The sequence below is a fragment of the Anolis carolinensis genome, chromosome 5 (genome assembly GCF_035594765.1).
Source record: "Anolis carolinensis isolate JA03-04 chromosome 5, rAnoCar3.1.pri, whole genome shotgun sequence".
Taxonomy (NCBI): Eukaryota; Metazoa; Chordata; class Lepidosauria; order Squamata; family Dactyloidae; genus Anolis; species Anolis carolinensis.
This window is the reverse complement of record NC_085845.1, coordinates 50,208,151-50,222,694: the sequence shown is the minus strand read 5'-3', so window position 1 is coordinate 50,222,694 and position 14,544 is coordinate 50,208,151. Positions and strand designations below refer to the sequence as shown.

The following is a 14,544-nucleotide window of genomic DNA, read 5'->3' as shown; positions in this document are numbered from 1 at the left end:
CATGGGAACTGCCCATCCTCCTGCCAATCATCCCTGGTCTCACTCCCAAGTGCTTCAAAAAACAGCCAATTCCTTGTCTCTTTCTGGAAACTGGACCTGGGTGAGGAGTATGCAAGCTTCGTAAAATTTGAATTCAAGCTGAATATTGGAGGCATTTTGAGTGCTTCTTAAATGCATTGAGAGCAGACGCTTCCTCCCCTCAAAACCTCCATCTTCTGTAAGTTGAAGAGGCCATAATATTTACGTATATTTCAAGGGCCATGCTAGTCTATCACAGCAAACAAAGCGCACCTTGTAGTCTGTGGCTGTTTTATTTGGCCTAAGCTATTGTAGACAGGCGCCAGAATATAAAGTATTTCAATATTTTATACAAACAAAGGGATATCAAAGCTTAACTTATCTCACTTTCTGAAATATCTTTGTATTAGAAAAGATAGCAAACTTGGAACCAAAAAGATCAGAGTCAAAATGTTTTATTAGTAACCCAATCATGTGGTCTGCACGTAATTGTGGCACAGGGCACTAGCCTTCGGGTGTTAAAAGCAAATCTATATTCAGTCTTCCTATATTTGTTTGCACACTACTTCCTAGCATGCTCAGTCATTAACACGTCAGCAAAAACTACCTCATGGTAGGGAGGAATATGTGAATTTCTTAATATTTCTACACTGTAGCAATATATTGTTCAGGTCAAAGAATATTAACATCTAGTTAGGTGGAAGACACCCATGATGTGAAGGACATAGTCCTGGCTGCTAGAGTCCATTGGGGTCTCTTCCTTGGACTTTGGACTTCACCCCTTTCTTGCCTTTCAATCCCATTTGGTGGCTGTGGCTCATCAACTTCAAAAATTCCTCTTTTTAAAGCAGGGATGTCGAATCCTTTTCACAGAGGACCACATCAGCCGTAGGGATGCCTTCAAAAGGCTGTTTGGGTGTAAGACTGTAGAAATGTTATTATTTATTATTTAGTGTTAAAAGCCTTGCAGGCCACATACAATGACGTGGGAAGTCCAGATCTGGCCAACGTGCCTCGCATTTGACACGTGTGTTTTAAGGTAACGTTTCTCAAGCTGGGGGCTGGGACCCCTGGGGGGGGTCACGAGGGGGAGTGTCAGAGGGGTCGCCAAAGACAATCAGAAAACACATATTAATTCACAGTGCTCTCTGGAGATAGGTGGACTACATCTCCCATAAATCACTGTCAATTCCTCCCAAATTCCTTCAGTATATTCTGTTCATCATGGGGGTTCTGTGTAGGAAGTTGAGCCCAATTCTATTGTTGGTGGGGTTCAAGGGGCTCTTTTGTAGGTGAATTGTAAATCCCAGCAACTACAACTCCCAAATGTCAAGGTCTATTTTCCCCAAGCTCCACCAATGTTCACATTTGGGCTTATTGAGTATTTGTGCCAAGTTTGATTTAGATCCATCATTGTTTGAGTCCACAGTGCTCTCTCGATGTAGGTGAAGTACAACTCCAAAACTCAAGGTCAATGTCCACCAAACCCTTCCAGTATTTCTGTTGGTCATGGGAGTTCTGTGTGCTAAGTTTGGTTCAGTTGCATCATTGGTGGAGTTCAGAATGCTCTTTGATCGTAAGTTAACTATATCCAAGCAACTACAACTCCCAAATGACAAAATCAATATCGCCCCCAACCCCAAGAGTATTCAAATTTGGGCGTATGGGGTATTTGTGCCAAATTTGGTCCGGTGAATGTGAATACATCCTGCATATCAGATATTTACATTACGAATCATAACAGTAGCAAAATTACAGTTATGAAGTAGCAATAAAAATAATGCTATGGTTGGGGGTCACCACAACATGAGGAACTGTATTAAGGGGCCACAGCATCAGGAAGATTGCGAACCACTGATCTGTAAGATGAGCAGTGACAAATTATGTATAGGTTCTGCAAATAGTACTGTATTCTTAAGACTTCTGCTACTGTCCAGTATGTAGCCTTGTGTCAAAATAAAGTGCTCAGCTCGGGACCTGCTTTTCTGATGTCATACAATGTGACATTAACATAGCCTTGCAGCAATGCTAAAATTGACAAGTGGTATTTAGACAGTCTTTTTGTAAATATTTGTACTAGAGCTATCAATATACATTAGGATGCCTAGTTAATTCTCTCCTGTTATGTTTTTGAACATCTTCTGAAAACACCTTTTGATTAAGTATTCAGTCCTGCTTAGTAGGTTTGTGGTCTGTGTGGCAAACAGTGATGAAGGCCAAGAAAAAGACTACACCCATCAGGAGCAAAGCAGTAGCCAATGGTCTGTAGGTAAACAGAGCAAGAAGAGCAGAGGGGGGAAAAGAAGGTTTGAAAAAAGCTAAGGGAGCATGATGAGCCAAAATGAAGACCAGTAGCAGGCATAAGGATGACATACTATGTATACTTGTCAACCTTCTGTATAAGTTGATAGTAGGGTTGGAGGCCAAAATAATGGATTTTTATATGACTCATGGTTAAGTTGAGGATCATTCCTTAGAGCAGGGAAACCACCAGCACTGGTCATCCCTGGCTTCTGCTGCCCTTTCCCCACCCAAGTATTCAAAAAGGCCAGAAGTAGTACCATGGTGATAAAAGTAAAGAATATCAGTGGTTCCCAACCTGTGGGTCCCCAGATGTGTTGGCCTTCAACTCCCAGAAATGCTAACAGCTGGTAAACTGGGTTGAATTTCTGGGAATTGTAGGTCAAAACACTGTTTTGGGTTTTCCTGGGATGGACTAAACTTTTGCTTTTTGCCACACTATTTAGAGAAGGGAATAGTTCCTTTTTTGATCAGAGTTAAAGAACAGTACTCATGGATAGGGCTAAATTTTTTTGGTAGTTAAAAATGTGAGAGAAGAATCTCAGCGTACTAACAAATTAAGAAAGATTTATTAAGGAAATAAACAAAGAACAATGGAAGGTCTTCAGTGTAACAGCATAAGCTTGAAACTCATAAGGAGTATGTTGGTTCTTCATATCAACATAGCAAAGGATCTTCTCTTCCAAAGAAACATGAATGAAATCCTTATATGTGGCTGGACCATTATAGGTTGCTTTTCAGCAATGTTGCGTCAGGATTTCCCCTTCAAGATAGGAAAATTATATCAGATGCTCCTGAAATATTTAATGGTTGGCAAATATATTTGAGGGGGGGGGGGGGGAGAGAGAGCGCTTTTGGAGAGTGGAAGAGAGATGGCTGCGTGAAGTTCTAGAGATGGGAGGAGGCAATCATGAATGGCAGGTCTTTCATTAGATAGATACAGACCAGATAAAGAGATGAAATCTTTTAAATACCAGTTTAAAGAGAAAGAATGGGTGGAGTTTAAGATGTTGCCATGGTAGCTATTTGGAAACAAGGAAACTAAACATCTCTGATGGGTTATGTATATATTTGAATGTTTTTATGAGGAAATAATCAGCCATAATTCTCATGCTTAATTTGAGTTATAAGGAGAAGCATACAGGGAGGGAGACAAAAAATTTTCTTAAGGAAAGGAGAAGATAATGGGTCTGAAGGAGGCATGGAATGTGAAAGAATGTGAAGCAAGTATAGAGTGCTACACATTTTGTGCAGCAGAAGCCATGAGAATGGGAGTTCCCTGAAACTGTATAATAAAAGCAGTACGTTTTAAGAGTTCCTGCCATATGGTTCCCTTAAAGCAGTGGTTCTCAACCTTCCTAATGCCACGACCCCTTAATAGTTGTAGTTCATGTACACCCAGAGAGCAATGTGGACTCAAACAATGATGGATCTGGACCAAACTTGGCACGAATAGTCAATATGCCAAAATGTGAACACCGATGGAGTTTGGGGAAAATGGATCTTGACATTTGGGAGTTATAGTTGCTAGAATTTATAGTTCACCTACAATCAAAGAGCCCCTTGAACCCCACCAGTAATAGAATTGGACAAAGGAAGAGAAGGACAGGCGAAGGGATGTTCAGCCTTCTCTGTCAAAGGGGTTCCTAACACCATCAGAAATATGTGTTTTCTGTTGGTCCTCAGCAACCCCTCTGTCCCCCCCCCCCCTCATGCCCCTCCCCAGTAGTCCCGACCCCCAGGTTATAAGATGGTTGCCGCATGACTCCCTTTCTTCTTACCTCTTCTGTTTCTGGCAGTAATTTGAGAAGTTCACGAAGGACTTCACAGCTGTACATATCACATCTTCCTGAGTGGAGGTCGCCAATTATGGATTCAAAAGATCTTGGCAAGGAGGGAAAAAAAATACATTTAATTTAGGGAACTTTTATTTCTATAGACTATAACATTACCATCCTTTTACTTCCAAAAGGCATGCAAGTCATTATGTGTCATATATCATGATAGATTTATTCTATTTAATTTTTAAAATAATTACATCCCATTGAGTATCTAAAGGTCTCAGGTAGGCACATAATAAAATCAACCCAGTCCTGCATACTCCCATTCTCAGGCAGGCATTTATAGGTTGGGCTGTTCTCTAAGGCAATATTAACTGTCAACGTGGTCTTTCTGGATGCTCTCAATGTAGATTCCATTCAAATTAAGACAAATGATTTATACTGATCCAGATGCATGATACTGCAGATACAATGTTGAGAATTGCAAGATTACCATATATGCAAGGAACCCAGAAATTCTACTCTATTTTCAGTCTTTATTAGGCTTGCAGTTATATAAATCATGACTATTTCTCCTTTCTTGGTGGATATATTCATCTTACTTTACAATATGGACATGAGAGAAGCCTCCCAGCAGGATGGTAACACATTTGGGCATCCCCTGGGCAAAGCCTTTGTAGACAGCCGATTCTCTCACACCAGAAATGACTTGCAGTATGTTCTCAATTTGCTTCTGACACGATAAAAAAATTACAATTTCAGTTAACAACCAGGTATCTTACTTTTTAAACTGCTTGAGGAATATTCCAATGTTCATACTTCTTTTGGCATCCAAAATATTAATCTGAAAATGACAGCAAAACATAGTTAAAGGATTGTCAATGTGTTATCAGATTACTTTGTTCACATTTGCTATCTCAAATAATGTTGTTTGTACAAATAGAAACAGCTACATGAGTTATCCTAAATAAGCGACAGACATTCACACACTATGATAAGTTTACAATTAGATTTCAGAATCTGTAAACAAAAAAAATATGGACAGAATATAACAATAGTTATCTACTGCAACACCAGCCTTCATTTGGATTATTATCATGGGTTCTGTGTAGGATTGCTTTTGCAGACAGCCTGGAAACTTCAGCAGGTCCAAAACAGGGTAGTGGGTTGATAACAGGAACTGACAGATATCATTATATTATGCCAACGTTATTTCATCTGCACTGGCAATTAGACCATTTTTGAACCCATGCAAAAAAACAAACCAAAAAACAAACAAACCCTAAAAGCCATAGGCCAACATATTTGAAACAATCATTTTCATCTCCTCCCATCAGTCTACACCACAGAGGTCATCCTCTATAAATCCCTCTACCAAAATGAGATGAGTGCCTACTGAGAAAAGAAACACTGTGGAATTTGTTAATCTGCTATATTGCAATCTAATGACAGGTAAAGACCTTATTCTTTTTTCAGATGTTTTGAGTTATTTGCCCTGATGACTCACTGAGGGCAGTTGTAAGAAAGGCAAAACAAGGTCTAAAGGTAGGGTCCAACATGAAGTAGAATGCATGTTTCCCCTTCCCAGCGGGCAATGCTGGTGTCAGCTGGGAGGCACAAAAGCAACCGCCAATCAATTCAAATTGCAAGGTTTGAGCAGATTGGCTTCAGGGGGCAGTCTGCATGGATCACGGGGTTTTCATTCAGGTTGCTCCCTGAGCAATTTAAAGGCAGTGGTCCCCACTCGTATCATGTGGACATATTCACCCTGCTAAAAATGAATGATGATAAAGGATCCATGCTTAGGACTAAAAAGAAGAGAAGAAAAGTGAAGAAAGGGGATCCCATAGGGCATATTTTCACTAACTGACTGGTGGCTACATGGTTTTTATAGGAGTGGAGCTGGTAGCCTATCTGGAAAGGGGTTGGCATCTCTCTAACGAATTAAGTATTGTTTTTAAGGCATAGGCTTTTGTGGGGGATACAGCAGCAATGGAAAATGATACCACATTTAGAAAGAGGGTATCACAGAGCAGTAGGATTAGGTGGTACCTGTTAAATTATAAGCTCTGCTTGGTAGTGGTGGTGTCCTATATAAAGGGAAAGCATAAAGCCCCGAGCCTTTTCGCTCGGCTGAGTATAAAGGAGTCCTGCAGATGGATATACTAGGAGTTCAGTCAAGGAAAATGCCAGAAAGCTCAATGGAAGTTTGAGCACTGTTGCATGGTATGCCTTGGCCCCCATGCCTCAAACTGGCCTGTGTCAGGATAGAAGGGGGGCAAGCAGTCTTTTTGTGAGGGGAAAATAGTGCAATGTACAGTTTAAAAAAGGTTGAGTTTCCCTTATCTGAAATGCTTGGTACCAGAAGGTCTTTCAAATTTTGGATTTCTTTGACTTAAGACACACTTTCCCCCCATATAAACATCTCTAAAAACACCTCCTAGAATCATGGATGCTTTTTAATACATATAATTTTTCTGTTGTAATTTTCCTAAAATTAATGTGCATCTTACAATTGATGGTGTCTTAGAAGACATGTAGTATTCGGATTTTGAAATATCTGTATTGTCACCAGGGAGCCCCCAGTGCGCAGGGGGTTAAACTGACCGAAAGGTCGGCAGTTCGAATCCAGGGAGTGGGGTGAGCTCCTGCTGTTAACCCCAGCTTCTGCCAACCTAGCAGTTTGAAACAGGGGAAAACCTTTACCTTTACTTTTTATAGCGAATGAAGTGCGAGGAGGATCAGCCTGCATAAGACCACTATAAAAAGACCTTTCTCAGTTGCCAGCATACTTCCCTTCCTCTTAGCACAGTACTTGTAAATACTAGCGTCCTCTCTCCCGCTCCCCATGAGTCCTCTTCATTCCCTTGGCCTGTATATAGGCAGTGACCAATGCACTCACCCTCATGGCTCATTTCTGTGGCTTCTGCCCTAATGCTTATTGACTGAGAGAATGGTGAACACATAAGTATCTGCTTTTTACAGAGGTCTTATATAATTGGAGACCCCTCTAACTTCTCTTTCCCTTCAAGGACTCCTTGAGCAAAATTGGACTTGTGACTTGCCTCCTTTCTCCAAAGGCAGGAGTTGGCAGCTGGTGACAAAAAATTTTAGTCTTTGGAGTATTTCAGATTTCCGGAAAAGGGAGATTCAACCTCTATATAGATATATTACGTTATCCTTTTGAAATTCAGACCGTTTCTTTCACTTTAGTGCATGTGCACTATAGTCCCTTGTATTCACCAATCAATGATGAGAAGCAAGGCTGAAATTGCAGAAACACAGTCATACAGGCTGAAGGCTATCCTAACAAACATCCTCTTTTAAAGGATTGCTAGACTCATGTTTATTTACCTGCTTACCCACATGAATGAATTAAGTCTTTTGGGAATGGGCAGGTTAGAAACCTGAATAAGAAATAGATGAATCCTCACTGTAAAATTCTAAACAAGGAGGACATAAAGGGAGATCTGTGAAGCTTTATTTTGCAAGGTTGCTGTAGTGATTTTATATCTAGAGGCTTCTGCTATGAATATCTAATCCTAGATTTAATGTAAAGGTAGTATCTCTCAATTTTTGAATATAGGCTCACTGCTTTTTAACAACCCCCTGGAATTAACTGCTGTAACTAAATATTGCAGTGGTGATTTTACTATATTCCATACTAGAAATTCAAAGCAGTTCTCTAGAACAGTATCATTTTATGTTAAGTTAAAATTTTACAGCAGTAACTTTATTTTCATTGACACTCAACCATTATGTTATTTATTAGCAGCAACAGAGAACTGGTTCATGATACCCACCAACTACAAGCCGAGGAACAGTAGCAAATGCAGGTGCTCAAAGCTAACATCTCTGCCTGGGAAATTGTTTAATCATGCAAATACCACGATTAACCAAGTAGTTCCTAGTTAAATCTCTGGCAGCCTAACAAACTATACGGAATAAGATTAAACTAAATATACTAGAGTTTAGACCATAACTTGCCTGGTGTTTTTAGAATTAAGTAGAGAATAAAATCTAAATTAAAATACATTTGCCTAACCAGTTTTGTAATACATTTACAAACCAGTGATTCCATTACTACAATGCTGATTATAAGACTGACTTCAGAACCCACCAAAAACTTTTTTTTTAGAAAGGATTATGATGAGAAAAGAAGGAATTTCCAAACAAGGTAAGGTGTGAAAAAAAATATAGAACTCATTAAGCATGTGATTGATTTTTTTTTAAAAACCCAAAAGCCCAAAGTGCCGTATTTCCCCGAAAATAAGACACTGTCTTATATTTATTTTTCCTCAAGAAGACACACTATGGCTTATTTTCAGGGATGTCTTATTTTTATTAAGTATGGTACAACAATCTACATTTTGGTTGGTGCTGGGGGAGATACCCCCACAATGAGTAAAACGGCAGCCACAGCTTTACTTCTTCTCCCTGAGGATGCACCATACCTAAAGCAGAGCGTCCTGCTCCTCACTGAGGAGACTTTCATTTTCTATGTCTCCCTCTATGCCTCATCTTGCAGCACGCAAGGAAGGATTGAGACTTGACGGGGGAGCCGACCTTGTTGATGGGGCTGCCTGCACCTCTCTGGTCACCTCTAAGATAGCAGCTGTCACGATGGGGCAGATGAGAAGGGTTCCCTGTCTTCTTTACGGCTTCACGCTGGGACGTTGCATTGCCACGCCTATCACTATGTCTTATTTTTGGAATATGGCTTATATTGTGCAGATGCTTAGAAATCCTACTATGGCTTATTTTATGGGTATGTCTTATTTTCGGGAAAACATGGTAGTCTACTAAATTGATTTTACATTTTGTCAAGATATGATGTGTCAAACTATATTTGAAAAATGCTAACATTAATTGTGTCTTATTCTCAGTATGTGCGGTTTTATTCACAGACCAATACTTTTCCCCTTGCAAACATCTACAGACTCTGTAAAGAACAGCAACTGCTTCCCAACACCACCAATGTAAGCAACACATATTTAAAGAGTATGTACCTAACATATTTTCAACTGTCATTACAAGGCTGTATTTAATCCATTCAGATGTTTTCTTGAAAGCATGCCCATTGGCTCTTCAGCATACAATTTCACTGATCATTTGGTAAACACAAATTAGGAATTGCTTGAAATTGTGGTGTACGTAAGAGAACCCTTTCACTACTTCGATCTTTCTCATGAAATGTTAAGACACCAGATCCCTGTATTAAATGGATGTGGAATCTTCCAGTTTTAAAGTCAGGATGAGATCTGACATTATCCTGATTTTAAAAGTGCAGTCGTAGATACTCGGGTGAAAAGTTGTTTAGAGCAGATTCTCTTCTTAGTAAATCTAACCCTTTGAGAAACCTCTTGCTTTGCACTGAGCAGTAAGATCCTGAAAGAGATACAACAAATTATGTGGGAAAAGGGAAAGAAATGTAAGGTATTTGCTATGTAGCCTCGACATTTTCAACGATTGCTCTACCAACTACATTTGAATTATTTCACTTGTTGATCCGTGCACAACATTTCCTTAAATGTCCATCTCTCAACACATACCCTAAAACATTTGTCATGGGTATTTAAGTTGGACAACTGAGAAAGACAAGTACTCAGAAACCAAGAAGCACCCACCTATTAGAAGCCTGGAAAAACTAAAACAAAAGAACAACCAAACATTTAAACCTGTCTAAGTGTTGTTCCACACACTGTAATTAAAATCCATGCTTTAACAGGCAAATGTTGCATTTTTCACTCCTAAATTCTGTTTAGCATTGCTATCGAATATCATCTCATTCTGAGGCTTGGATACGTATTTTTACAGGTATTGTAGTGTGTTGTTATTCTCTGGCCCTGAAGCCTTCTACCATCTAATCTAAAGTCTAACTCTAAGCAATCATATGGATTACCATGGTCAAATGATTATGACATAAAATAAACATGATTGATACATTATTTCTATTATAAATATGGGGTTGTTTTAACACCCAAACTAATTCATGGGTCCTTTTCTCTGCATTCTAACTCAGTTTTGCAGGAATATGTTGTCAAAATGCCATCAGGTCAACTTCAATTTATGATAACTCTATGAATGAGAGACACTCAAGTCACCTTATCATCATCAGCCATGCTCAGATATTACAAACTGTGGCTCCCATGGTGGAATCTAGAAAGCCGTCTTTCTTTTTTCTACTCCCTTCTATCTTACTAAGAGTTATTGTCTTTTCTAGAGAGTCATGCCTTCTCATTATATGTCTAAATTGTGACAGTTTCGGTTTAGTTATCTTGGCTTCTAGGGACAATTCAGGTTTTATTTGCTCTAGGACCCATTTATTTGTCTTTTTAGCAGACCATGGTATCTGTTGAACTCTTTTCCATCTTCATATTTCACTTGATATTTTCTTAGTATCAGCTTTTTTCACTATCCTACTTCCACAACAATACATAGAAATTGGAAATATGATGGCATGAACCATCTTAGCTTTGATGTTCGATTATATATTTTTACACTTCAGAGTCTTGTGTAGCTCATTTATAGCTGCCCTTCCCCAGTTCTTGATGTCCTCTGTTTTTCTACTGCAGTCTCTGTTTTGACTATATATAGACTGAGACAAGGTATAGAAAATCTTAAAACATTTCAATGTCTGCATTGTCTTATTATTATGTAAATCATCTGTGTTCATTACTTTCTACAGAAACATACAATCCCACCACCACAGAAAGGTGGATGCACAGAAAGTACAACAGATGCAATCTTCATCTATCTGTTATGTTTCTCATGACATGAGAAGCTTGAAGGCTCATAATTTTAGTCGATGAATATCCTGTCTTTCCCCCAGAACTAGGATGTAAGATGCCTTATAAGTTATAGTGGTTTGTGCTGTTTGTTTTTCATTACATAATAGTACAAACCACTATAACTTATAGATATCTTGGGTTTTTTTTTTTTTACCATTACCCTCAAGCGTTACCTGAACTGTTTGATTTTTGCCCTATTATTCTGATAGAATTGTCTTCTGGGGATTTAAAAATACAGTGTTTCCTCACTACTTCACGGTTCGCTTTTCGCGGATTCACTGTTTTGTGGTTTTTCAATAAACACTAAAAGAATATAATAAACCATAAAAATTACAATTTTTCCTTCCCCTCTCTTTCTCCTTCCTTCCTAAGGAGAAGCCTGAGGAAGGAAGGAAGGAAGGAAGGAAGGAAGAAGCTGAGGGAGAGAAAAGGAGGCTGAAGCAGATTCGTTTTCACCTCACAGAGTGAGATTGTAAACAACACAAATATAGTGTCCCTACTTTGAGGATTTTCACTTTTTGCGGGTTGTCCTGGAACGCAACCCCCATGATAAGTGAGGGAACACTGTATATACTAGTCTTGGAGGAAGGGGCGGAGATCTCTACATCACAAAGTTTAAATGGGGAAAAATCCAGATGTAACTGAAAATATGAGTAAATGAGGGTTTTAAAGGAAAGCAATCTATGAATAAGGGTTTGTTTCCTTCACACACATCCATCTGACATAACTGGATTACAATATCTTTATTACAATAAGCATATATGATTTACACATATAATTCTCCAACATAGTGTCATCTCTATTACATAGGACGCTCCAAGGGAGCCCTCAATGGCAGAACAGATGGGTGATAACATGGTACATCTTACAACTGCTATGCAAGCAGAAGAAAGCTGCAAGAGATAAGAGGAGACCAATCGTTGTGAAATCTATGCTATTAGATTAGAACCTCTTTATGTGAAGATTGTGTGTTGGTCACTGTGCACTGATCCCCACACATAAAACAAATAAACCAGCAAAAGACTCTATCTTTGAAAGACAATCATACTCAGCCATGAGCAATCACCTATGATATAATGATAGTCCTCCAAGAGAAAAAAAAATCTCAGATTATAACTCCATGATCCCTTTTCACGTTTGCACTGGGCTAGATCCAGATTTATGCAGAGGCAACAGGATGGGCAGAATCTCAAGACCTTTTGACTGTATTTACAGGTGATTAAGACATTAGTCAACAAGGTTGAGAGTACATGTTTTTCCATGTCTTTATTTTTTCTCAGAAAGAGATGATGATCAATAACAGTTTGCTTCTTGCTTTCCAGTCTGACTGTTCCACTCACACACATCTGTTTCACATGCTGAAGCCAGCATGTCTTTTTGAACAACACCGGTACCACTGCCAGCGACAATACAGCAACCATGAAAGAGATCAGTATAGAAACAGTCAGCTTTCCATATTCATGGATACAACCATTTACAGCCTGAAAATATGCCCCCTCCCAAGACATAACTTTAAAGATCAAGCCTAGATTTTGCCATTTTACATAAGAAACACCATTAGACTATGCCACTGTATATAATAGGACTTGCACATCCAGAGATTTTTGTATCCACGAGGAGTCCTAGTACCTGAAAACGGTGACTGCCAGAGCAGACTAGATTATCTATGCTTAACGTTTTCCAGTCTGGTGGTCACCTGCCCCATTTAAAAAATGAAGCTCAGTCAAGGACTGACCTCCTGACCTTCCGCTGGCTTTCAAAGCCACAGGATTTATTTTCCCTGCCCTCCGGAGATTCAAGAACCCATCCTTCCCAAGTAGTCTCTGTGCCAAATGACTCAGGAAGCAAAGGGTCCATGGCAACTATGAAATAATGGCTAGCTGCCAGGGCCAGCCAGGATTTCTGACCCCTAGTCTTTGTCAGTTGTTGTTCTAGTTGTTCACTATTCAGGCCGCTACAAGTCTGATCTGAGTCAACCAGTTTTTAGACTGATAAACATGGTACGACATGGTGACCTTTTTGTACTCCTTCCGCAAAGCAACTGGCAGTACTTCAAACAAACATTCTGCCATAACTGTTTAATCCTGACTGCTACAAGGACAAATATCATCTGCCAGCTTCAACATAAAACTCCTTGGCAAATAGGTATGAAAAGGCAAGGAGAGGAAGAAAGATACTGAAGGAAATGGGAGACAGCCAATTTTCCATGGCACTGAAGGATAGCTGGAAATGTGCCACCCTAGAAATGCATTTGAGCTGCAACACTTACTCGTACTAGTCAACATAGCCAATGGAGAGGAATACTGGGAGTAGGAATCTAGCAATATATGAACAGCCTATTTTGCCTACCTTGATATACATGGCAGTTTTTATTTGGTATAGGGCAAGCAGCTAACATTTAGTATGAAGATACAGTATTGCAGTTTGCCATCTGGACAGGTATAGTCTGTTGAGAAGACACAGTGGTTCCTTGCGCACATAATCAAATAGGAGCTGGTTTTTGTGTTTTACATTATTCAAATACAAATTAAGAAATCAAATGCCAAGAGTCCTCTACCTCAGTGAAAGCACAGTGACATTTCCATTTGCAACTGCAAGTGGACATTCACAGTTTGGTCCATTATACAAATATACTCAATGTGGAATTGGAAATGTTCATTTTATCTGTGCTGGGGAGGTATAGGAGGTTCAAGATAAGACCTAGTCAGAGTGTATAGCCAATTCCAGCTTTCTTCAGGCTTGACATCAGTAATGAAAAGTTGCATCTATATTCAATATGATAGCAGCCCTTATCAGTTTGCCCGGCAGAAGCCTATTTCCACTGGCTACTGTACAGTTAACTTTTTCAGATATCTGCAATATGTGATGAGTTAGCTTTACATACTGTGCCATAGATGCACCTCATTACTGCAAATTGACCTGGAAAGATTGCATGTAATAAGATAAATTCACATAAACTGCATTAATTTATTTTAATGCCAATTGCATCTAGATTACATTTTATGTAGTTTAGTATGTTTTCTACTACAGTAAAGGTGTTTTAAGGCCTCAGATTACTTTCTTATTTAGGATCTCATCAAACAGAGGTCCATAAGCTGGGGAATAGCGGGGCAATCCATGGGGCAGGGGGGCAAATCTGCGGGGCAGCATGGGAAATAATTGGGTAACACCCTGCATCGGCCCCTTACTATCCCACAGTGTTTTCCGTCTGCTGTCTGTTTTGTCCTGCGCTGTCCCCAGCTAAGCTTATGAGAATATGGGTAGTCACCCGTGTTCTCAGGGCAGCCTCTCAACACACTGCGGAGAGACACAGCAAGGACAAAGCCGGGTTGGAGCCCCACTGGAAGTAGCCCATGTCATGTCATGGTCTCCATCCTGGCTGCATCTCCACAGCGTCCTAGAATTGGGGGGGGGGGGGCGGGGGGGACCCATCGGATGAGGTCCTTATACAGTACTTCGCAACTCCAGACCTACTTTGGAATACAGTGATTTGAAGGGAAAAGTCCAAGGAAGCCCCTAGACTCCAGCCTCTGAAGATGAGATGATCAAGAACATGAAGGAACATTTCAAATATACAGAGAGCTATGATTCACAAGTGTACTTATACACCCAGTTCCCTCCCTTTCAATTCTGTTGCAAATGTGTACGCATTT

General features: G+C 39.7%; 1 protein-coding gene across 3 annotated transcripts in view; it reads right to left on the bottom strand.

Moving 5' to 3' along the window:
- The window catches only part of fhdc1 (FH2 domain containing 1), a 73,704-nt gene that overhangs the window by 28,701 nt on the left and 30,459 nt on the right, over window positions 1–14,544 (bottom strand). For all 3 annotated transcript variants that reach the window (XM_008111968.3, XM_016994087.2, XM_016994085.2), the window contains exons 3-4: window positions 4,883–4,944; window positions 4,101–4,203 (exon numbers count right to left, since the gene is read on the bottom strand). In XM_008111968.3, coding sequence (XP_008110175.2) covers window positions 4,101–4,203; window positions 4,883–4,944 — 165 coding nt within the window. The remainder of the gene's footprint in view (window positions 1–4,100; window positions 4,204–4,882; window positions 4,945–14,544) is intronic.